Source organism: Macrosteles quadrilineatus, unplaced genomic scaffold (assembly GCF_028750875.1).
Source record: "Macrosteles quadrilineatus isolate MER2022 unplaced genomic scaffold, UCM_ALF_1.0 Scaffold_1__1_contigs__length_201487025, whole genome shotgun sequence".
NCBI lineage: Eukaryota > Metazoa > Arthropoda > Insecta > Hemiptera > Cicadellidae > Macrosteles > Macrosteles quadrilineatus.
The window spans coordinates 90,473,289-90,500,469 of NW_026542594.1; the positions used below are offsets into that span (position 1 = coordinate 90,473,289).

At 33.8% G+C, this 27,181-nt stretch overlaps 1 protein-coding gene across 1 annotated transcript in view; it reads right to left on the reverse strand.

The window, feature by feature from the left end:
• The window catches only part of LOC128998808 (uncharacterized), a 261,627-nt gene that overhangs the window by 97,596 nt on the left and 136,850 nt on the right, over positions 1–27,181 (reverse strand). The window contains exon 11 of the mRNA XM_054425167.1: positions 22,711–22,866. Within this exon, the coding sequence (XP_054281142.1) occupies positions 22,711–22,866 (156 nt within the window). The remainder of the gene's footprint in view (positions 1–22,710; positions 22,867–27,181) is intronic.

Sequence of the window (27,181 nt, forward strand, 5' to 3'; positions counted from 1 at the left end):
CAAACGATCACCTTTTTTGCCTTTTTGTTATTGTTAAGTTTTCTTTCATAATTTATATTTGCACTGTTAAATTTTCATTTCATATTTGATAACCTTTCATCTCGGTTCATGTTCCTCCCAATGTTGTTACATTTACCATTATAGCACTTTAGTCACAATCAATTATTGTCACACTCTCATTGTTCATACTTGTTATTGTTAAGTTTTAATATTTTATTGCACTGTCAAATATTCAAATTTTTTATGTTTTCCTTTTCGATCCTGTATTTAGCGAAGCAGGCTGTTAATGTTAGTTCAATTTCAAGACCATTGCATGTTTTTTTTTTCTTGTTTGCCGATGTTGTATGTTCATTGTATATATATTTGTTTTTCATTTTTCATTACTCAGTTGACAATCATTAGTGTTAGCATGTATTCATAAAGCATGACCAAATAGCAAGATGTAAAACTTACAGCATGTAATAGTATTTATTGATCCACAAATTGTTATGCATGTAATTGATTGTACAAATGGTGATTTTGACGTAAACAAATAAATAAATAAATTAATTAATTAATTAAAATGGCTTGAGGAGACCTGACATCAGAAACCAAATAACCTTTCAAAACAATCATCGATCATTTAATGATCTAAATCAGTTATATATAGATTTAAACAATGTTAAGTCCAATTACGATTACTTACGTGAACAAATGTATCCTAGTCAAGTATAACGTCAAATGTACCCACCACAACAAAATTCCGCTGTTACTGCGAATGTAGCGCATAGCCCTGCCTATTATCCTAGAACAGCAACTCAAGCCAACTTACAAAATGCTCAGCAAACACTTACAAAAGCAATTCTCAGCAAAATCAAAGTCACTGTAACGATGCTTATCAAAACCCATACAACAGAACCTGTTACGATTGCAATAGGAAAGGTCACACTGCTAGACAATGCTACAGGAACCCAAAAAACTCGTAAACGAGGGAGTCACTGGTGCTAACCTCTAAAAACCCTAGTGCTCCCGATGAGCCTACTAAACCTAACCTAACTGCTATACGACCTCATTCACCGGAATATAAAACTGAATTAAGGCAATTAATCAGAGATTGGAACAAATTCAAAAGGGTCAAACACAACAAAATAAAGTTTAAAATTAACACCAAATTACCTTGTATTCGAACCTGTATAAATACAAACATTGTAGTAACAACTTTAATCGATACTTGGGCAAGTAAAAGTTTAATCACACAAACTCTATGAGCAACATAAGAATTTGAAAAAGATTAAGGCTATTGAAAATTGGGAAGGCACCATGTTAGCTGCAAATGATAGTGAAATAAATGTGTTAGGCAAATGCAAATTTAAGATTAAAATTAAAAACTTCTCTTGGAATAAAGAGTTTTTAGTAATGAATGAAAACAAGTTTGATATGATCTTAGTCACTCCATTTATTGTGAACACGGAATTAATAATCAATTTTAGGGGTGTGCGATGCATTGAAAATGCATCAAAATTTTGATTCGATTCGATACATCAAATCGCGATTCGATTCAGCATGCATCGAAATCACGATACATCGATTTGGCCTGATGCATTGAAAAATACCGATGCATCGATTAAGTCCCGATGCAACAATTACGTCCCGATGCATATTTAAAACTTTTAGGACTCCAAAATGAGTTTTAGATAGGGATGTGTCGAATATCGATACCACCGATACTCGGACATTGCCGATACTAGGAATATCGGTATCAAGAATCGATTGCCAAACGTCAATTTTGCCCGATTCCGCCACCCGACAGGAATGGATAGATATTTTATTTTAACATTTAATTATTTGATAGCAAATCAAATCAAATCAAAATATCTTTATTTTCCTTACATGTACATGGTACAAAAATAGTGTCAAGTATAAAGTACTAAACTAGCTTAGATATAAATACATTTTACGTATAAATATTTATTCAATGAGTTCCTCCATTGTATAAGGCGCCTTTCCTATTAAGTGTTTTTTTAATTTAGATTTAAATAATTTATAATTTGATTCCTCCCTTATAGAGGCAGGCAATTTCCTTAGAATTTGTGATCCAGCAAAAGTCGGTTTTTTTTTAGAATTCCAGCTTATAGGTTGAAGTTACAATATCCTTTTTATGTCTTGTATTGTAGCTATGTGGCACAACTGGCTCATATTTTAGGCTGTCTCTTTTAGCTATACATGCTATTTCAAAAGTATACGCTGCAAAAACTGTTAAAATATTTAGATTTTTAAAGTGAGATTTAACTGATTCATCTTTTTTAAGGTGTAACATAGTTCTAATGGCCTTTTCTTGCATGATTAGAATTTTATTTAAATTTTTAATCGTAGTTGCCCCATATAGTCCAATGCCATAGTTTATGTGAGAATGAATATGGGCAAAATATATTTTTTTGAGTGCATCTAAATTGCACAAATAAGACATTCTTTTCAATGCATACACTCCAGAATTAAGCTTTTTTAATAATTTTTCAACGTGTTTATTCCAACTTAGATGTTCATCTACATAGAGACCTAAAAGTTTGGCTTCAGAAAGTTGTTCTATTGATTCTGAATCAATGATCAAATTGGGTTCAAGTTTCTGTTTACTTTGTTTAGTCGAAAAGGACATAAAGTTTGTTTTTGTTGTATTAAGATTCAAATTATTATTTTTTAGAAATTGTTGTATATTATACAATTCTACAAAGGCCGAAATTTCCAACTCATCTTTACTTTTCCCCGCCACTGTTAAATTTGAATCATCTGCATATAAACAAATCTTACTCTTTTGAGGATTAACAATACTTTTAGGCAATTCTTTTATATAACATAAAAACAAAATTGGTCCCAAAATTGAACCCTGTGGCACCCCCCACTTAATTCTACGTTTATGAGAGTTAAATGTAGTTAAATAATTGTTTTTGTTTGATTTTATTTCAACAAATTGGATACGACCATCCAAATAAGATTGAAACCATTTTAAGGGGACTCCCATTATTCCAAGACTTTCCAGTTTCTCTAGCAAAATTGAATGACAAACACTATCAAATGCTTTAGAGAGATCCATGTATATCCCTAGAACATTTTCACCGTTTTCAATTGATTCTACGATGGACTCAATGAAGTCAGTAGCTGCTGTTATTACTGATCTTCCATTTCTGAAACCATGTTGAGCATTATCAAATAACTTATTTGCTTCAAGATAATCTACCAATCTAATGTACATTGCTTTCTCATATACTTTTGATACAGCAGGGAGCAATGAAACAGGTCTATAGTTAGATATTTCAGTAACCTCGTTTTTTTTTATGTATTGGAATTACCTTTGCAATTTTTAGTTGATGTGGAAATAAGCCAGACACAAAAGAGGAATTCACCAAATGTACAAGTGGCTTTACTAAAAGGTTCCCTATGTATTTTAATAATTTAGTTGGTATATCATCATAACCATCCTACTTTCAAAAAGCCCTTTTGCTTTATTTACATCGTAAACATTCTTAGTTGTTCCTCCACTTTTATCTAGAGGTTGCCTAACACTAAAGCTATCTACAACATCTATAAAGTAATTATTAAACATGTTTGCAACATAAGTAAGATTTTCAATTAGTTCATCATTCAGTCGAAGACTAATATTCTCTGAGTAAGTGTTTTTTTTTTTGTTTGAAACTTCATTATAATTTGAATTGAATGAATTCAATTCAGAATTCGTTTCTGATATGAATTGAATTAGTTTTGTAATCACGCTAACAACTTTAGTAGCCAACTTAGAACACTATTTAGTTCAAAACAGCTTAAGTGCCTAGTGCTTAAGTGTTTAGCTTCAGCTGTTCTCTCTGCAGGCAGATGATATTGCACAACACAATACAATCCACATTTCGTAAAATTATAATTGATATTTTTTGTTGATAATCAGTAAAAACATTTTGGCCTCCTCACCCTGTTCAAGGGAAAAAGTTAGGAAATAAAATGTTTTTTAAATGTGGTTTATTTTATTATTCTGTATTTAAAAGATTGTAATTTATTAATGTGTTTTCAGCTAGACTTAGTGACTTATTTTTATAGTTAAACACATGTTGAAGATATAAATAGTGAGAAAATGACATTATACAGGGTGAATAAAAAGTCAAGACCCCCCCTCTAATATTTTTCCAAGTAAATATACAGAGATATCCTTTTGGCGGTCAAGCAATCTTAGCAGGAAGTTTCATTTTATCATTTTGAAATTTTTGAGTGCCCCCCCAAAAGGGGGATTTGGGGGGCAACTCAAAAATTTTAAATGTAAACCCCCTTCAAGTGACACCTCATTTTGAAGAGTTTACAAAAACTTAAAGAATGGTGAAAACCAGAGCTCGCTATCTCTTCTCTATCCAAAATGGTAGCCCGTCAAATGTTGTGGAAAATCAACGGTGAAATTGTTAATATTGGCTGCCATTTTGGATAGAGAAGAGATAGCGAGCTCTGGTTTTCACCATTCTTTAAGTTTTTGTAAACACTTCAAAATGAGGTGTCACTTGAAGGGGGTTTACATTTAAAATTTTTGAGTGTCCCCCAAAAGGGGGGATTCGGGGGACAGCTAAAAATGTTTCAATAGAAACCCCCTTCAAGGGACACCTCATTTAGAAGTGTTTATAAAAACTTAAAGAATGGTGAAAACCAGAGCTCGCTATCTCTTCTCTATCCAAAATGGCAGCCAATATTAACAATTTTACCGTTGATTTTCCACAACATTTGACGGGCTACCATTTTGGATAGAGAAGAGATAGCGACCTCTAGTTTTCACCATTCTTTAAGTTTTTGTAAACTCTTCAAAATGAGGTGTCACTTGAAGGGGGTTTACATTTAAAATATTTGAGTTGCCCCCCAAATCCCCCCTTTTGGGGGGGCACTCAAAAATTTCAAAATGATAAAATGAAACTTCCTGCTAAGATTGCTCGACCACCTAAAGGATAAATCTGTATATTTACTTGGAAAAATATTAGAGGGGGGGGGTCTTGACTTTTTATTCACCCTGTATATTATTTAAGTTCTAATTAATAACTATTATCTTTTTGGTAGGCCTCACTGATCTCTCTGAACTTTTTAGTTTACACACACTTTTATTAATTTCAATCTTTATTTTTAATTTCATATCTATTTATTCATAGCATGCAATAATGAATCAAATACCCCCGCCGCAGCAAACCTGCCGTCCAAGCGAATTTCCATTTGGCCGAATTAATTTTCAATTGATCTATTTAAATAACATTAGGTTTAACGAGTACCTAGGTTTGCTGCTACAAGGAAACTAATAAAGTAGTGTGTTTTTAGTAAAATATTGATAGCTTACTATAAAATAAATAAATTTGCCAAGTTTGATCAAAATATATCCATAAACAAGCAAACTACAACATTTTACAATATTCTCCATAAGAATAACATGGGAATTTTAAATTTACAATTTTTTTAGTTTTCTCCGTAACCAATAACCGTACAAAAACACTTTGATATACTGAAATGTTTGTTTTTTTAAGCTCTTTAAGAAGGTTTAGAGAAAAATTGGGAAATTTTGTGTTTTGAGGGTAAAAAGTGAGAAAAACCAATTTTTACCCCATAAAACCCCCCATAAAACCCTGTTCCCATGGTCCGATCATGCTGGATCGCGAACTCATTCAAGTTTATCTCGCCTTACACCTTCAAAGCAAATTTCATCAAAATCGGATAAAAATTACTCAAGTTATCGTGTTCACGGACACATATATATATATATATATATATAAATCTATATATATATATATATATATACATATATAAAAATTTGAACGAATGGTGTTTTTGGCCTCTGGGGACATTAAAATGAAAAAGTAAATTTGTCCCAGGCCTAAGTCTTACCATGAGACCTACGGTAATAGCTACTTCCCTATAGGGAAATTCGCTAATAGACAGTAAACACTGGTTATCAACTTTTTTGGTTCGACCTGATTTAAGAATGATCCAGAAGTATTGAAAGCCAACTAATATAAATGTGAAAATTAAGTTACAATTTTCACATTTTCACATTTACTACATCATAAAATAAACTCTATTTTATTTAATACATGTCAATAATAATAAACTTAACGATTGCTTTATTGATATATAGGCTTATTCTAATTGTTAGTTGTAATATATGTTTATGTTAATTGTACAAGAAGCAGCATTTGATTTTATAATGTTGGTTGCATTCCAGATGTTAAAGACTTTTGTTTTGTTCTGATTGTTAATTTTGTAAATAACAATAATAATTGAGTTGTGATTGAAATGGAGAATAAATTGAATACACTAGATTTTATCTTTTTCTTATAAAATATTACAATGGCGCAGTCGAATTAAACGGACCTCGTTCCGAGTGATAGTAAGTCTAGTAAAAGTAGTTTTTTTTTTTTTTTTTTTTTTTTTTTTTTTTACCAGATCCTGAAGAAGATAAATCTAAACTTCCAGAAAAAAAGGGGAGGTAAACTTAAAGACTAAGATTGCAGGAATAGGTAAAGTTGATGAATTTACCCACAAGATGAGTCCATTGAATCATATGCAATGAGGCTTAAGCATTATTTCAAAGCCAATGAGATTGATGACGATACTAAAGTTTCTGTTTTAATAACTGTTGTAGGCCCAAAAGTTTTAACAATTTTGTCTGATTTAGTTTCACCTGCAGCTGTAGATAGCAAAAGTTATTAAGAGTTAGTTAAAGTGCTTGAGAACTATTTTTCTCCAAAGAAATTGGTGGTAGCTGAGAGATACACTTTTTATTCTCGTGTGCAAAAACCTAGTGAGAGTATTTCAGAGTTTGTTGTAGCGATTAAACATTTAGCTAGTTCATGTAAATTTGGCGCATTCTTAAAAGAGGCTCTTAGAGACAAGCTTATTTCAGGGATAAGTAATGAGGTCATAAGGCAAAAATTATTGTCTGAGGATCAAGAATTTGATGAAGCTTATAGTTTGGCACTCAGATTAGAGCAGGCTGAAAAACAGACAAGTTTGTTCAATCCAAAACAGGAAATTTTTCATTTAAATTCCAAGCCTAATTCTTCACATGTGAATCAAAATAGGCAGACTGGTAGTCATTTCAATTCAGCTATTGGTGCTGGTATGACTAATATTAATGCTAAATTTAAGTGTTACAGATGTTGTTCAGTTGAACATAGGGCCAATGAATGTCCATATGCAAATTATAAGTGTAATGGGTGCAACATGGTTGGGCATCTACTAAAAGCTTGCCGAAACCAAAGTAAAGTTGCAAAATTTGGAAGGAAGGACAAGTCAGGTGCTAATAGAGTCCATCAAATCTCCGAAGGTGATGTCAATGAGCTTAGCTCAAGCTGCAATGAAGTTTCAAATAATGTGTGTTTGTACAACTTTGGATTAAACAAAGGTATGGCAGCTTACAAGGTAAGGCTAACTTTAGAGAAGGTTCTGGTGGAGATGGAAATTGACAGCGGGTCAGCTGTATCAGTTTGTCCTTCAGACGTTTTTAATGAACATTTTTCTCATATTGAATTAAAGCCTGTTTCTATGAAATTGCGAACTTACACAGGTGGTGACGTGCCTGTTCTAGGTCAAGCTGAGGTTAGAGTTTTATATAAAAACCAGAACCTAGTGTTACCACTATTGATTGTTGAGGTTTGTCATAAAGACCAGCCTATTTTGCTTGGAAGGAACTGGTTAGCAAAATTAAAGTTGGATTGGCATGCTGTATTTTCAAGATCGTATGATACTACTGGTACTAAATCTAAGTCTACAGTGAATGTTACCACATGTGAATTGAAGCAATCTAATTGTGAAGTTGTGTTGCCTAATGGCAAACTTGAGGCTGAAGTAGAGGCGTTAAAGAAAAAGTACAATGCAGTGTTTCATGGAGGGCCAGGAGAAATAAAAGGTGTTAAGGTTCAAGTCACTCTCAAGGAAAATGCTGTTCCTAAGTTTTGCAAATTTAGGCCTGTGCCTTACTCGTTAAGGGAAAAAGTAGAACAAGAATTAGATCGGTGGGTTGAGGATGGTATAGTGTACAGAGTTTCTAGGGTCGCCGGATTTCTACCCCCGGATATTTACCCCCATGAAAAAACGCCTACGTCATTTTGACGTCATGAGGGGCGGGGCATATACACGGTCGAGAAACAGCCCGCGACTGGAAATCTACCCCCGAACATCTACCCCCGGATATCTACCCCCGGACATCTACCCCCAGACATCTACCCCCGGACATCTACCCCCGGAAATCTACCCCCGGACATCCACCCCCCGTGGTCAGCTCTGTCACGTATCGGCCAATATTCATTGTTGTAATTGATTTTATTGACTGTTTTATGTAAATCAACAGCTCTTCGGTTAGTGATTGCCCTCTAATATCTAGTATTACGCATATGATTTGTCATTGTTTTGTTTAACATTATCTATCTTCCTAATGAAATAAGCTGTAACAGCCCTTTTTCACCCGAACTACTTCACAGATTTTTATGATTGAGGTGTAATTTTAAATCTTAAGATCTAGCGCAACGCAAAATGGTAATTAAAACGATATTTTGATAAAGGGCTTCAAAAGTTTGACCCTTAAGCAAACCTTTAAAAGTTCCCTTCCCAGATTTGTTTACATTATCGTCATATGGATAATTTTTCACTACTTTTAATGAAAGAGCTGTTAATATTAAAATTGTATTTTAAACAACACATAGAGAGTTACTGAGTTTGTCAAAAAGAAGTATTTACAATGTAGTTTTCTGATTTAAACATTTATTTTGTTCTGCATCATCTTATGTTCTGCAATACAGTATAACGTTCCATTACGAAATCATTGGAAAATATTACATACGTTAACTATTAAAATTATTACTATTTGAATTATCTTATAACTATTATATGGCTTGGTGTCTGCATTATTGACAACTTTTGCCAATATTTTGTCATATCTAAGACATCATCATAGGTTCATAAGATTATTTTCATACATGTTTTCAATTATTGGAAAAGATTTCGATTGTGTAATACAATACAACATAATACAAGTGCAGAAGGGCATGTTGCCCATGTGAGCCGTGTAATATTTTTAAATTAATAGTGGTTTACAGCAACTGGATTAAATTTTTAATAATTTTTATGAAGAAATATGAGCACGATTTAGATAGTCATTAATCTGCCAAATTGCAATTTATTGCAGACTTGTTAGAGATGTTACTTTGATGTATTCATTCAGCTTATTGAAAACACAATAGAGCATTTGAATGTTATTAAACTAACTACATACTACAAAAAAGGTTCAGGCCAGGGCTATTCTAATGCGCTTGGATTGAGATATTTATTAATCCGGCTTATATTTTTCTTAGCCAACGAATTATTTATCTACAGAAGAAGTTCATTGTGCTCTTATCCTGTCTACTAAGACACATACATCCAACACATCCAAACACAATAACACATATGACGGATGGTATAAGAAATATGTTATTCATTGATTGATAAACCATATTTTGTAACTAACGCAATAGTCATTATTGTTTCTACACTTATTTATTACTCATTAAACAATGCTATGCGCTCACGTTTTTTTATAATTTCACTCTGTCACAGTTAAAAGAATTATCGTAAGCCTTTAAAGCAACCGATTTTGACGGGTTTCACCTAGTAATTAATTAATTTATTGATCAACCAGTGGTAGGCTTTTTATCAACATTTAATTGCACTGTATTTTTACCTCTAGTAATCAGAAAATAACCTCCTTCAATGATATGTATTAAATTTCACGATCTGCGCTCGTGCATGCGCCATTAGCTGTTACTGTGTGTGTAAGTTGGCCAAACATTTAAATCACTGTCTAGAAATAAATCAAATGCTTAAGGTCCAAACTTTTGAAGCCCTTTATCAAAATATAGTTTTAATTGCCATTTTGCGTTGCGCTAGATCTTAAGATTTAAAATTATACCTTGATCATAAAAATCGGTGAAATAGTTCGGGTGAAAAAGGGCTGTTACAGCCTATTTCATTAGGAAGATAGATAATATTAAACAAGACAATGACATATCACATGAGTAAAACTAGATATTAGAGGGCAATTAATAACCGAAGAGCCGTTGATTTACATAAAACAGTCAATAAAATCAATTACAACAATGAATATTGGCCGATACGTGACAGAGCTGACCACGGGGGGTAAATGTCCGGGGGTAGATTTCCGGGGGTAGATGTCCGGGGGTAGATGTCTGAGGGTAGATGTCCGGGGGTAGATGTCCGGGGGTAGATGTCTGGGGGTAGATGTCCGGGGGTAGATTTCCAGTCGCGGACTGTTTCTTGACCGTGTATAGGCCCCGCCCCTCGTGACGTCAAAATGACGTAGGCATTTTTTCATGGGGGTAAATATCCGGGGGTAGAAATCTGCTACCCCAGTTTCTAGTTCAGAATGGGCTACTCCGTTAGTTACAGTGCCCAAGACTAATGGTGTCCGATTGTGCGCAGACTTCAAAGTAACATTGAATCCGGTGTTACAGACGGAACATTATCCATTACCTCAACCTGAGGATATATTTGCTTCTCTGTCTGGTTGTACATATTTTTCAGTTGTGGATCTCACTAATGCTTATCAACAATTAACTGTTGCGGAGGATTCACAACCTCTGTTGACGTTAACAACTCACAAGGGACTATTTCGACTAAGACGTCTGCCATTTGGACTTTCTTCAGCTCCAGCTATATTTCAAGCTGTGATCGATCAAATTATAAACGGATTACCAGGTACTGTAGCCTATTTAGATGATGTTTTGGTTGGCGGCTCAACAAGAGAGGAAGCCTTTTATAGATTGGAGAAATTGTTACAGCGTCTTATGGAATTTGGAGTACAAGTTAATGGGAGTAAATGCAAGTTCTTACAGCCTGAAGTGGAATATTTAGGTTACGTCATTTCAGCATCAGGAGTCAGTCCACAACAAGGTATTGTTGAAGCTATTCAAAAAGCTCCCGAACCTACTAGTAAAGATGAACTAAGGGCTTATGTTGGTTTTATTATGGAAAATTTATTCAAAACTTGTCTGCTAAAATTCATTGTTTTTATGAACTGTTAAAGAAAGACCCGGGGATTTCTATTCCGAATGCTGATGGTTTGAGTCGTCTTCCATGTTCCTCCAATGTTGTTGATCAAGAGATAAATGAAGTCTTGAATGACGTGCTATACATTGAATCCGATGAGGTTAAACCAATCACCGCTAATATAATAGCAAAAGAAACAGAAAAGGATCCACTTCTATCTAAAGTACTATTATGGACTCAACGTGGTTGGCCAACTCATAACTCAGATCTCAACCTTACGCCTTTCATTTCTCGTCAAAATTTAATTTCTCAATACAAACAATGTTTACTTTGGGGAACTAGGGTGATCATTCCATCCACTCTCAGGCAACAAGCTCTGAAGCTTCTACACATGGGACATGAGGGCATTGTTCGAACAAAGGCGTTGGCTCGAAGCTATTTCTGGTGGCCAAAACTTGATCAAGACATAGAAAACATAGTGAATTCTTGTCAAGCATGTCAACAAAGTCGTCACAACCCTCCAAGAGCAACAGTTCTTCCCTGGGAGAAAACGAAACAACCCTGGTCTCGTCTCCACATAGATTTCGCTGGGCCCTTCCAAAACAAGTTGTTTTTGATTGTTGTCGATTCTTTCAGCAAATGGTTAGAAGTAGTTTTGGTGCCTTCTACAGATTCAAGATCAACTATAAAGGTCCTCAGAAGCCTTTTCGCAACACATGGTGTTCCAGACACAATAGTATCTGATAACGGGTCGGCTTTCACTTCACAAGAATTTCGATCGTTTAATGAAAGCAATGGCATCCGCCACGTCGTGGTTGCACCATACCATTCGTCATCGAATGGTCAGGCAGAAAGGATGGTCCAAACGACAAAAAATTCTTTGCGACGAATACTTCAAGGAGATTGGCAAAAAAGATTGGCTCAATTCCTAATATCATCTCATATAACGCCAAATTGTTCTACTAATATGTCACGGAGTGAACTGCTGTTCGGAAGGCGTATTAGAACCATCTTAGACAGAGTTCACCCAGATTATTCTTCAAGTAACAAAGAAGAGAAAATCTTGGATAAAGCGCTTCACGATTATCAACAGTCACCTCAGAGGAAATTTAAAGAAAATGACTCCGTATTTGCAAGAAACTATAATCAGCGAGGACCAAAGTAGATTCCTGCTAAAGTCACTAGAATAACCGGGCCGCTGAGCTACCATTTGATAACAAAAGAAGGCATTGAAATACGACGTCATATTGACCAATTGAGACCTCGCTCAGAAACATCAAAAGCATATACTAACTCACACTTGGATAATCCTGAATCTCCAGTAAACCCACCATTCCACCCACTACTCCAGAATCCTATTCAAATGAGAACACCAGAAGCACATCATATCACTCCAGTGCAACCACCATCAATGGTTCGCAATCCTATTATGATGAGAACACCAGACGTACAACCAATGCGACCATCAGTGATGCAACAATCTCGCAATTCCTTTAGTGGTGTAGAAGGTTCAATTAACCCTCATCAAGAAGATGCTGGTTTCAACGTTTCTGGTTTAATTCAAGACTCCACTAGCATGAGCACGAGTCCACAACCTGTTCGGTCACGTGTCTCTAGATCAAACTCCCAAAACACTTCAATGAGCATGAGTCCTCGACCTGTTCGTATCCGTCGACCACCGGCATATCTGAAGGACTACCTAACGGGGGGAGGAGTGTTATGTATCAAGAAATAAGTCCATATGTTTTATTTATAACATCTGTCAGATGACTGTTTATATTATTATGTTTTGTTTACTTTTTAGTTTAGTCTGATTTGTGAGTTCAATAAATTCAGTTGTGTTAATTATGTTTCAATTTACTAAACTAGTCCTAAAGGAGTTTCTGCCATTTTGTCCCATATCATAAACGGAGAAGAAAGACCTATAGCGTTTGCATCAAAAACACTGAGTGCCAGTGAGAAGAACTCTTCACAGCTCTACAAGGAGGCGTGGGCACTGATCTTTGGAGTGAAGAAATTCCATAAATACATTTATGGGCGTACCAATTGTATTTTACAAAGTGATCATCAGCCACTAGCAGCTATTTTTGGATCGAAGCGAGGGGTGCCTAGTTTAGCTGCTGCTCGCCTACAACGATGGGCCCTGATTTTGTCTGCCTACAATTTTGAGGTAAAATATCGGAAGGGTTCCAGTTTGCCTCACGCTGATGCGTTGTCACGCTTACCACTACCCGAGAATGAAACTTTGGAGTTAGATGAAAATTATATATCTCATGTGGAATCTTGTGTAAGAGAAATGAACTTCTTCAATTCGGGGAGTGACGATTCTCCAATCAATTCTTTAGAGATAGGACAATTGACTGATAAAGACCCACTGTTGTCTAAAGTTCGGGATTTTGTGTTGTATGGGTGGCGTGAAATTGTAGACCCAATGTTAATTCCATTTCAGAGAAGGAGAGATGAATTGTCAGTGGATAAAAATTGCATTTTATGGGGCAGTAGAGTAGTCATACCTAAGAAATTGCAAGGTAAAGTCGGGTCCGCGGAATTGGCTAACTCTGGAACTCGCTAACCCCATGTTAAAAGCCCTATCTTCAAATTTGGTCGATGAGAGGAACTCGCTTACTTGTTCGGTTTCAGAATTGGCTAACTCCGGAACCCGCTAACCCATTCTAGAGCCGGGTTAGCGAATTCCGTCCTCGTACGGAAGTCGCTAACTCAGTCCCTCGGCGGAACTCGCTAACTCCCAATCAGAAGCCTCGCGGGCCGTCCAATGGGAGCTAAACACGAATATTTTCGGCCAGTGTTACCGAAAGTGTAGTACCTATATAGTATCGGTACCATAATGTCGTATCCTTCGATTAATTAAGAGTCAGAGCAACGTAGTTGATCAAATAAATATATTGAGAAGTATGTTTAACATTATTCTCATGATTATTAGGGTGGAAAATGCATTATAGTCTTACCATAGACTAACCAACACAAGTAAACTTTATATCCCATTGTAAACTTTGAAGCTCGTTTTTCGCGTCAAGTTCATGTCCGGTGACACTGATCGCTAGTGTCGACAAAATTGTGTTTCTATTATTTCTATAGTTAACTTCATAATTTGCTCTTTACTGTTTGGTTATATAACTAGGGGACGTGTATTAGTTGTGATTAGAACGTTTTATTTGGTTAAACGAGGTTTTAAATGACTGGAAACAAGAAACAATTGTAAACAAAACACGACCTCTAAAGACAGTGCACCGGACAGAACTAACAATAAAACTGTTTTCAGCTGATCCATAAGGATTGGAAATATACTAATATAAGGGAGTATGTTTTATATTTGGGCTTCTTACTTAAATATTAGCTTTATGGTATGCAAAAAGATAAAAATGTACATTTAATTTGGATCTTTTTCATGTTATGAAATATCTATTTTCGTAGTTCGCCATTTGTTTCTTTTATTCTAATAAATACAATTTTTTGAACTTCTGCAAATAAATTATTGAGTTTGTATTTTATATACTGGGCTTGTAACCTTGAATCATAAAATTGAATCATAAATCATGATAAAATTTACACGTTAAACGTCAGTCCAGAAATACATTGTAGTGGTAATGTATTTTTAAATAGAGCTATTGAATTTAAATACATATTTATCAATACAATATTATAAAGTTGTAGGCCTAATTTATTCATAGATTGCATTAAAAATTAGTCTATGCATAAATACAGCTTGTAAATTTCTTTTATCGTAGGCTATTAGTGTAGAACCCGGGTTATCCTCTTAATTTTGTTTAATTAATATTAATTTTACGTCTTTCAGTAGGCCTACTTTTTAAAAGTCTGGAGTTTTTCTCCAGGCTGGTTCTAAATCGACCCAGGCGTTCTTGTTTGTTACAATTATGAATGGTGGCCATACCAAAAAATTACTTGATCTTATCCAAAAACAAAGCTATTGTCTATTGAGTAGCTCAGTACCGGGGAACGGTGAACCGAGCAATGGCTTGGTATAGTTTATTTCGATTGTGAAACCAATGTAAAGGAAACCCAACTAAGAAAATCCGTCAATTCGTTGATTAAGAATCGTGAATTAAAATTACCCTGTCACGTTTTATTATATGAGTATTATATCTTCTCCTATTATTTACTAGTGGTGCTTAGGTGTACAATCTAAAAACTGTTTTAAAACATGTAACATTATTACTAAAAAATTCAACACATTTTAGAATTAGGCAACTATTTACTAGTAGGCCTACAATGCTTTGGCTTAAACTATTAGGCCTAGAAAAAGCTTAGTCTAATGTCATATTTTTACACGTAAGTTGGACGATTCAACGACGAACATTTAATTTTAAATCTATGAATTAGTTATGAAAGTTACGATGGTTGATGACTGATGGTTGATGTTTGATGACATTACGATTAAATTTGTTTTCCGTGTTTGAGAACTAGCGTGTATTTTAGCTTAATTTCGTAGAGGTTTAATTATTTAGTACCTTTTCAATATTTTTCAACTCTATTTTTTTCTTTTATACTTATAGCATTTATATTTAAGATCAAAATCATAAACATTTAACTGGCCATTGTAGAGTTAAATAAAAAAAAAACACTTTACATGATTTTTTGATAATTGTCTTTGAATTACTTTGGGCTAGTTATCTGTTAAAAGTGAAATTGATAACAAAAACAATTACATTTACTGTATCTTCATTGACACTGATATTTTGAAATACGGTAATGTACGATTATTTTGTCGTGCAAGGCTGGCAACGCTCCATGCAGTGGGCGCGGCCGGGTTAGCGACTTCCAGAGTTAGTGAATTCCGCCGCGAGACAAAATCGAGTTAGCGGGTTCCGGAGTTAGCCAATTCCTGACTGAGACGGTTAGCCAGTTCCGACACACGGCCGAGTTAGCGAGCTCCTGAGTTGGCCAATTCCTACGTCTCGTAAAGTCATCCAGATATTGCATGAACAACATCCTGGAATTACTCGAATGAAATTGTTGGCACGTAGCCACGTGTGGTGGCCTGGGATCGAAAAAGTAATTGAGGATGCTGTGTCATCTTGTTTGATTTGTCAAAGTACAAGAAATGCTGCTTCAAAAGTTCCATTGCAGCAATGGCCGTTAACTTCCGAGAGATGGCGCCGAATTCATATAGATTTTGCTGAAGATCCAACCACCAGCAAATGTTGATTGTAGTGGATAGTTTTTCAAAGTGGATGGAAGTATTTTTAATGGGTTCTATTTCCACGGGGAAGACCATTGAGAAACTTCGTACACTATTTTCTGCTTATGGTTTACCTGAGGAGTTGGTGTGTGACAACGTCTTTTACCAGCCTAGAATTCAGGGAGTTTCTTAGAAAAAATGGTGTGAAACTAACATTTTCTCCACCATATCACCCTGCCTCCAATGGAGCAGCCGAGCGTTCTGTTCAAGAAGTTAAGAAAAGTTTGTTAAGGCAAGTTTTGGGTGAAAAATCATCTCAGCAGACATCACTGCAGTATAAATTGGATAACTTTCTTTTCGCATATCGTAATACTCCATCGTCAGTAACCGGTGTGAGCCCGGCTGAACTGTTCTTACGTTGGAAACCTCGAACAAAATTGATCAAACGAGCCTCAGATAGGCATAGAGGTGCAAGTAGATTTTTTAATGAAAATCAGAAGGTGTTGGTTAAAACAGTCAGACAGGAGAAAGTTAGTTGGGTTCCAGGTCGTATATTACAGTGTAAAAGTCCAGTTACTTATTTGGTTAGTGTTCTTGGCAAAACAAGAGTTTGCCATGCAGACCATCTTAGGCCAACTGAGGTAGAGGAGGACGAAATCATTGTGTGGAAAGAGGAAGTTGGAAGGACTATTGAGGCACATCAACAAGAATTCAATAGAGATTTGCCTATTCTTCAGGAGTCTACATAACCATCAATATCAAGACATGATACTTCACCTTATTTGCCTAGATTGAAGTCTGATGTTGGGAAACCACGGGGTGTGCAATACAGTCCATCTACAGTTTTGAGGAGATCACAGAGGACTGTGCACAAGCCGGATAAATTGGATAATCAACTTCATTATTTTCATCCTTAGAAAATTATCACCATTTTGTGATATTAAAACCCTTAAAGCAGTTTATTTTGCTTTTGTGCACTCTCATGTCTCTTTTGGTTTGTCGGTTTATGGTAACACCTCTAATGAAAATTTAAACATGATACTTATATTACAAAAAAAAGCAATAAGAATAATAATGAAACTTAAGTGGTTTGAGTCAGCCAGAGAACATTTTTCAAATTTAGGAATAATGACAGTTTACAACCAATTAATCTATGATCTGATTCTGTGGATAAAAAAAAATCAAAATAGTCATTGTATGCTAGGTTTTAATCACAGATATGAAACTAGAAATAAGAATATTTTTTGTTTTAATAGACATAAGCTAACATTTTATGAGAAGAAGCCAACATATTCAGGCATCAAATTTTATAATTCATTACCAGAAAACATAAAATGTATAACTGATTTTGGGTCCTTCAAAAAGAAATTGAAGTCATTTATTATTGTTAAACCTTTGTACAGTTTTAATGAATTTTTTTAAGCATATGTCGTCTGTAACAGTTAATTTAATTTCTTACAGTGATTATAATTTTAATTTATTATTGTATTATATATACTTGTACTTACTAGTTTATAATAGTACTTGTTGACGCCATTCTGTACTCTATGTGTACATAATGAATAAAGAAAATTTTGATTTGATTTGATTTGATCTATAAAGTTGGAGAAGCCAAAGAGTCAGAAGAAATTTTGAAGTTTTAAAGTATTATGAGCCAAACAAATTTTAAGTGTTGGCGAGTGTAATATATGTTTATATTAATTGTACAAGAAGCAGCATTTGATTTTATAGTGTTGGTTGCATTCCAGATGTTAAAGACTTTTGTTTTGTTCTGATTGTTAATTTTGTAAATAACAATAATAATTGAGTTGTGATTGAAATGGAGAATAAATTGAATACACTAGATTTTATCTTGTTCTTATAAAATATTACATTAGTGAAGGTCGAAGGGTGAATTTCCTTAGGCCAACCATAAAATTAGCAGTGTCCATTAGTGAGGTTAGGTCAGCAACTATCCTCTTGTTCATAATTTTATTAAGTACATTTTTTACTTCAACTTTTTTAAGGTAAAGGATCCATTACAGAAACACATGTTGTACTTAATTTTTAAAGAAAATCATGCCGTGCTGCATCGAATCAAATCGCATTGAATCAAATCGCATCGAATCACATCGCATCAAATTGAATTGCATCGATTCGAATTGAAATTCTTTGAATCGCATCGATGCATCGAATAAAAAAAATATGCTGCATCGCACATCCCTAATTAATTTAAAGGAAAACATTTGCTGCTTTAAATTTAAACCTGAGCATAAGATTAACATCGAAAGGACTTTAGAACAAATCCAGCCTAAAATAAATCAAATTATTATTGGTTGCGAGGACATGACAAACGATGTAAACAAATTAATATGTAAATACCCGAATGTTTTACTGACAAAATTGGATCCGCGCTCAATCTTAAGGTAAACCTAAAAGTAACTGATAACACACCTGTTTGTATAAGACCATATTTTCTGAGTCCTCCAAACATCAAAAAGGTTAAAGCGATCATTGATGACCTACTTCAACAAGATATCACCAAACTATCCACCAGTCCATACTCTTCACCAGCGTTTTTAACAAAAAAGGATTGCCTAGTCATTAATAACACCGAAATCAATAAAAACCTTGTAAAAATGCACTATCCCATTGGTGACCTAAACAATCTGTATCAGCATCTGCAAGGAGACATAATTTCTCGGTGATAGATCTATATAAAGCTTTCCTGCAATGCTCCTTGACTAAAGAAAGTCTTCCCTTCGCTGCATTTTGTACGACCTTTGGCAAGTATAAATGAGGAGACAATTCAAGATGAAGGATGGCGTAGTGCAGTGAATGAAGAATTAAACTGTCTACACAGAAACGAAACTTGGGATTTGGTTGAAGCTCATAAAGACGCTAAAATCATTGATTCTCGATGGATTTTTCGGAAAAGAACTAAGAAAATTGTGGCTTCAAACCAGAAATGGAGAAGATGACCAACTAAGGTTAAGACATTTTGAATAGCTGAGACAAAAGTAGCAGGAAGCAAACAGAATCACAAAACAAACACTTAGAAGATGTAAAAGAGATTACTTGAATGAAAAACTCAGAAAAGCAGAGAAAGATAGGACAGCCAATAATACTAGAGACTTTTATAGAACTATAAGATTCTTCAAAGGAGGATTTAAAGCGAGAACATTTGGCATTATGGATGAAGAAGGAAAAGTTACCACAGAAAAAGAGAAAACACTAAGAATATGGAAAGACTATTTTGTTGGCCTGCTAAACTGCGAGTATACTGTCGTTAATATTCCTGATGAAGATACAACATTCTATCATGTACAGCCTCATATAGACCCACCATCGTTAGAAGAGGTGAAAATGGCAATCAAAGAATTAAAATGCAACAAAGCTCCGGGCGAAGATGGGATTACAGCAGAAGTAATCAAAAGTGGAGGAAGCGTATTGGAAAATAAAATACACAAATTAATAACAACTATATGGCAAAAAGAAAAGATACCTACTGAATTGAAAACTGCAACAATTATTCCTCTACACAAGAAGGAGACAAACAAACTGCAAGAACTACAGAGGAATATCTTTACTAAATACATATAAAATACTTTCAAAAATCCTTGTCTCAAGACTAAACCCCTATGTAGAAACGCTAATTGAAGAACGACAAACCGGATTTATAAAAGGGAGGTCCACAATAGAGCAGAGTTTTCTACTAAAGCAGGCAATTTCAAAATATTGGGAGTTCAACAAGAATATTAGTGCAATATTTATAGATTTCAAAAAAGGATACGACAGCATAGACAAAATCAGCTTGTGGAAAAGTTTTAAAAAGCATGTTTTGCCAGACAAATTAATTAAACTAATACACAAAACACTGGTGTAAGACGAAGAGATGGCATATCTCCCATACTATTCAACTTAGCACTGGAAGAAGCCCTGCAGAAATCAATTGAACTTGGATTGGGTGTTGAGCTAGGAGAAGATATAAACATAGAAGGGTGGAAGAGGCTGGTACACGAGGCGAAGAATCAACTGAGATTTGTAGAGCCACGGCAGTAAGTAAGTAAGTAAGCTAACAATATTTTACTAAAAACTACACTTTATTAGTTTCCTTGTAGCAGCAAACCTAGGTACTTGTTAAACCTAATGTTATTTAAATAGATTTAATTGAAAATCATTTCAGACAAATGGAAATTCGCTTAGTCGGCAGGTTTGCTGTGGCGGGGGTATTTTAATTAGATTAGAAGGTTTTGACTTAAATTGGCTAGTTGGAATGTATGATTGCTCTGCTGCATACCTTTTTTCTTTAATTCATAAACACCCCATTACCTCAAAAATACTTAATGGAAGGACATAAAGAGAGGGGTTGGTGTAGTACAACCAATCCATTCAAAAAATTTTGTAAAACAAAAAAAAATGGTATTGTTATCGATAATTGATAAGTTTTGGATGTATGAATTTATTCTGGCTGCGGAACAGATAGTTTTCCTTATTTTTTCACTGTCACTTCACTTGGTAAAACAAGTTAGTTGGTAGATCCATAAGGTCAGACATTGTTTCATCAATTACGAAAGTAGAATTGTAAATTACTCTAAAAAAATACAGAGAATAATGGATATATTACACATCTGTTCTCATATTTATATTTTATAGCGTTATGAGACAGTATCTACACAGTTAAGTTTGATTCAAAGGATAAGATCTTATTTTTTTACTGTGATTTTTAAACATCTATACTATTATATAAAAATCTAATGGTGTCTGTCTGTATGTGTATTACTAATAGGTGCAAAAACTACTGAACTAACTGGGCTTACATTTTACAAAAATATAGTTACCATACCAAGGACCATTATAGGACTATTCACATTTCGATACTGACCGTAGACTTTTGCCCCTTTGGTTTTAAAAGTTCTTAGGTGAACATTTTAAAAGTAAATATTGATTGGTCTCCATGGCTGTGATGAGAACACTAACAATGTTTGTTTACATTTGCTTTGACATTTAAATATAAACAAGAAGAACTGCTAAACTGCATATTTCACAATTTCAGACAGCTGATACAAAGAAATAATATTTTCCATAAATATGAGGTAGGTTTATTTTGATCTAACATTTTATCATGGATTATTTATTTTAAAACTATGTCAATGATTATAGAAAAAAAAGATTTTCTAACCGTTGCTGTATCAACTCCGGCTCTGCTTTGGATTTTTTAAAGCGTCTTAAGTTAATAATCTTAAGTTAAAATAATGTTATTGATATGTTTTCATGGAAACAGTATGAAAATTACAATGTATAGATGTTTTGTATGAATTTGGAGGCTACTTTAAATAAATTCAATCTGCTTCACATGTGTTAGATTATAACTATAATTTGCACATCACATTGTTTTTTATATGTATATTTAGGTAAATTAAGTTATTGTGTTTTGCTAAACCTATGCTTAAATTAAACTAAAGAATACCATCAATAACTAAATTGTCTTTGATTTTTGTTTTCTAAAATCTGTTGTATATGTGCGGTAATACAAAATACTCTTATTTTATCTTAACATAGCTTTCAGTTCAAATTTTACTTTATTTGATAAATTTATTGTCTGTGTTTTGCCACACCACTGATTAGATTAAACCAAGGAAAATATCATAAAACTAAGCAGTACACAGTGTTCTTTTGTTTCTAAAATCAATGAAATATCTGTTACTATGTTTTCCTAATGGTAAGTGTGAAAATGTAAAGGCAATGGACGATGGAAATGATTAAAAGAACTGGTTTGTATATTAAGTTGTTTGTTGATATTTTTGTATAGTAGAATCAGAGATGCAATGAAACATATTCTGTATTTGCTATTACATTTTTTAGTCCTTGATGCTTTGATAATCATATTAGTTTTGTCTGCTGTCTTTAATGCTAAATTATTTGTTTGAATTTTTTATAGTACCTATGGATATAGTTTCTTTAATATTTCAAAATACTGTATTGATAAGGCACAGCAATACTTCTAAAGTTTATAACAGCTGACTTAGTTTTGCTAATGATTTATTGTGAGTGAAAAACTGAAGATGAAAGGATTTGCGATTTAATATAAAGAAGAGTTTAATATAAAGATATTTAAATTTAATAATTAGTATTTTCGCAACTTCAAAATTGAAATTTAAAATGTCAATAATAAATTAAAAGATGTGTAATTAAGGGAGATGAAGGTAAATCTGGTAAATCATGTTCAAGTTTTACTCGAAGATTTGGTCAGTTTTTCTCATATCAGCCTCCACAAGATTTAATCAAAACCAAAATGGTGGTATCCACTACTTACCAGATTTAAAAGTCATAACTTAAACGTTTCTATTAAGGCTATAAAAGTTGAATTTTGTTTCTAAAAGCGTTGGCGGATCTGTAACTATTATATGCAAGAGATAATGATTAAAATGTTTCTATTTTGTGTCCTCTTCCCGTTGCAAAGCACGGGTACAACAGCTAGTTACTATATATTTTTAAGCGCTTAGCTACGAGTCAACGAAATGTTATATTATAACTGGTGATTTTACCTTTGAAGACTTTTTGGAGTGCACAGAAGTTTTCCGTTGGGATGATGAGGTTGTAGATGCTCGGCTGGGGGACTGTCTGCGGTGGGAGGGGGAGGTTGGCATTGACCTTCTCTCTACAACTAGCTTGTTGTCTGGGATGTCCAATGAACATCTTATCTGTAATGTAACCATCATAGGAGTGGATTTTAAAGCATCTATTTTCCTTTAGGTTAACGTAAAGCAGCAAAATCACAATGGTACTTAATCATTTTGGGAAATTTTGATTTGAAACTTGATTTTCATTTTTATAACTCATTACTGGAAGCTTTTTAGTGTGAGTCCCTGTTTTAGTGAATTTCCCATATTTGGAAAAAGCTATTACCGTAGGTCTCATGGTCAGACCTGGACCCGGGACCGTTTTACTTTTTGTTATGAGGTCGCCAGGGTCCAAAAACACCATCCGTTCAATTTCAGACATATATATGTGTCCATGATAACTCGAGCAAAAATGATCAGATCGATGACATTTTGTATAAACTTGTAAAACTGCATTTATTTGTATGAGTTCGCGAACCAGCATGTCCTTGACTATGGGAATGGGGGATTATGGGGTATAAATGGGGTTTTCCCATTTTGACCCTAAAAACATAACATTTTCCAATTTCTTTCCAAACCGTTTTTTGGGCAAAAACCCGACAATTTAGTATATAGAAGCGTTGTTGTATACCTGACGGTTACAGAGAAAATTCCTAAGAACTGTAAATTTAAAATTCCCATGTTATACTTATGGAGAATAAGTAAACTATTCTAGTTTAATAATGTTTTTGATAAGTTGATAAAAATTAAGTTTTGTTTGAATGTATATAATAAATAAAGTTTTGTTTGAAAGTAATAACTGAAAATAACTTACACAATTCACTCACTTCAGTTCTTTATTTTCATTGTGATTCTTTATTTATAAATAGTTTTTGAAAATGTATTTATTTTATACTATTCTAGCAGAGTACCCGTACTTCGTACGGGGTTTGGGTCGGTACTCAACATCAAATGTTGGTTCCACCGGTTCTTGGGAAAAGTACTGGGACGGAGAACCGATGATGAAATGTTGGTACCGATACCTTTGGTACCAAACTAATTGGTTATATTTTTATTTACAAAATTCAAATTGTCAACCATGATGATTATTTTTACTTAAGGCTATTTGAAAGGGCATATTTGTCATGAAATATTATCAATAGTAGGCTATAGGATGGTTATTTCAGTGTTAGTTGGTTAAGTTGTCGTCACTATCGTCAGCTGATAGAGTGGTGCAAACATCGACTGCAATTGCTCCACCATCTTCAAACAGAAGACAGAAGGCAAGCTTATTCAATTAAATTTACTGGATCAATTAAATGGTTTATTTGGACTCAACAAAATTATTACACTACCTTAATACCATCCTTTCCTTATCTGAGGTTATTTAATAACAACATTAATAATAGTAACATGATTATTTTATTTCATTTTATATTTTTCTTTAATTTACTTTGTTTTGCACAAACTAGAGAAATACAGAAGCAACATAATAGCGCTGAATGTGTGACTCAAACCTCAAACTCATTCCAGTTCACTCTAACTGTTCGACTCAGTCCAGTCCAGTCAGTGGCTGAATTCATATTTTTAAGCCCATTGGTTAAATGTTGGGTTATTCATGATTTTGACGAGTCATATTGCATTCAATCTGTAACCACCGTGACAAATGGCAACACTGAGCATTACGCAAGACTATTATTTTAAATTTCAAGTTCAGCGGTAAAATTTATTTGTTGATGGATGAAACTACATGGTAACATGACAAACAGCAAAGCCTTCATTAAGCAAACCAAAAAGGGCTTTTATTTGTTATTGTTTGTATGCTTTGTTGGTTTGTACTTAATTTTGTTTTTGTCTTTCTCTTTCAAGAGTGAGGTGAGAAAGTTTAAATGTAGTTTAGCGTCGTCAGTCAAGTTTCTTTGAAATTGCCTTTGTTTTCGTCGGATTTCCTAAATCATTTATATGTTGATGTGAATAATTAAACTTGTTTTGTCTGTAAATAATAAGTGAAAGTGGATTAGTTTATCAAAGGAATGTAGGGCTACCACAAGTTCTTTTTTTTTATAGACTAATTTGTGATAAATTATTGATAGTTGCTTCCCAAGTTTGGAAGAATTTTAAAATTGATGAAGCAAACAACAGATTTGCGAAATACATCATATTATTTAATAGTCTTATCTCCAAAGGTGAGGGGTCTAAAAGGACTTTAAACCTAATGAAATACCTAAAAACCCACAATACAGTATACGGTACAGACACTAGTCCTACAAAAAACCATTACCGTCACCAAACTAAGCCTTTGTTAAATCTGTTTTTTTCAACAAGCCTCCACCTTAAACTAAGTTATAACCTCAAATGAATATGTAGGCCTATTTTCTAAAAAGTTTCGTTCTAAACAACCTTTCCATAAATACTTTTGTTCTAAACTTTCCTTAATACTGGAGCCAAAATTTAACTTTATGCAGACTATAGGTACAAAACACGGCCACCTTTAGATTGGCCTGGTAGAATTGGCAACGTCGCAAGTAGGGTTGTTTAGTGTCAGACGTCCCATAATATAACCTGGCAGACAGGTGACATTGGCTCATTAATTCGCACTTTGTTGATTTCAATCAAAATTTATGAACATAAATTTATTAAAACATTGAAAATAAAACATACATAATTTAAAACCAAAACAATATGAATTGAAAATCTATATCTGTACATTTAAGGCAGAGTCAATGTTTTCATAGTCCAGTAACCAAGCTTTTGTAAATATACAAATACCATTCATTAGCTGCTTCCAAAAAAAACAGCTGTTACAACCCTACTTGCGACGTTGCCACTTAGAAGGCCGCGGCCTCGAGTTAAAGGCGGCCGTGGTACAAAATTACTCAAAATTACTTCTTTCTAAATATTTAGCTAGAACTTAACAGGCAGTTAACTTGGTTTAACAAATTTCCAGAGCCACTTTTCTTTCCAAGGTTAGTAGCCTATGTTAAATTTATTGGTTTAGCAGTGAATCATTTCAACAAATAGGGCTGTATTTAACACTTCTGGAATGGTTTTGATTTGAATGAGTTGTAAAAATTGGCCTAAGTTTTATTTTCTTAATCCCATAAAATAACGAACCTACACTAATGAAAAATAATCAGTTTTAAAAATTGAAATAGGGATACTGTATTTTGTTTCAAAAACAAAACAATTAAGTAGCCTAATTTAAAATGAGGTACCGATTTTAGCAGAACCGAGAATTGATTTTGGTTAGGAACTGGTACCAGTACCGACATTGAAAAAGTGGTACGGACCCATCACTACAAGTATAAAATGCCTATTGCAGTTGTTATAGTCAAGCTTTGCGTTTGCAATGGGAGAGGACACAGTTTGATAAAATTTAGCTTTTTAAATTTACTGTATGCTATTAGTATCTACCATAGCCATTATGTTCTACCACTGCACCTAAACAATAGAAAAAAAATATTCCCAAACATTCACACAATATCACAAATTATTCATTAAATTAAAAACATAAACATAACTATAAACAAAAGCTTTTTGTTGCTGCTTAAAATAATAGTACTGCACCTTGTTGAAAAACCTTATAACTTGTTAATGCAACTGCATATCATAGAACCAACTTGTTTAGTTGAAAAAGCTGACTAAATTCTTTAATCTATAATATTAAAACGTGACAGGGTTTTTTTATTTCACGATTCAGAATCAACCACTTGCCGGATTTTCATGATTTTTGTGTTGAAAGAAAGATAATTTTGAGAGCTAGGGAATGTCGAAGCCATAATTTTAGTTTAGGGTCCCAGTTTTTTTTAAATTAAGTTTTATTTTTTTTAAAGTCTAGCAGCCGACTCTAACATTCTAAACTAGCTTTTGGTATGATATAATTTGCTTAACATAACAGCTGTTAACATTCAGCGTTTTTGACACAAATTCAGCATTTGGATAAAAATGAAAAGACATACTAAGGGTTGACTTATTTATATTTACTATGTGTAATGCTGATCATTACAGCTACGTTCAATTCTTCGGTAAGAGGATGACAGATTAATTAAATATACATAGTAAAATACTAGGATGTTCAAATTATTTTGTAAAGCAATCTTTGATTTGTTTTAGTGCAATATAATTTGTTTTAACTAACAGCTGGTTAAATATAAAAATATTCTATAGAACTATTAGGTTATTTTATTTACTCTGTTCCTTTAGTTATGTTATTTTATGGTAGTTTCTATTCAGACCTACTGGAAATTGTGTATAGTATGTTTCCTACTCGTGTTACATATATGTTAGAATCAGCTCTAGATAATGTATTGACAAATGTTTTAGATTATAAGATGAATGTTACCGGAGTGAATACCCAGATATTTGATCACGATGGATTATTGTTGCAGATTAGTTGCCTAAATAATAAGTTCACAAA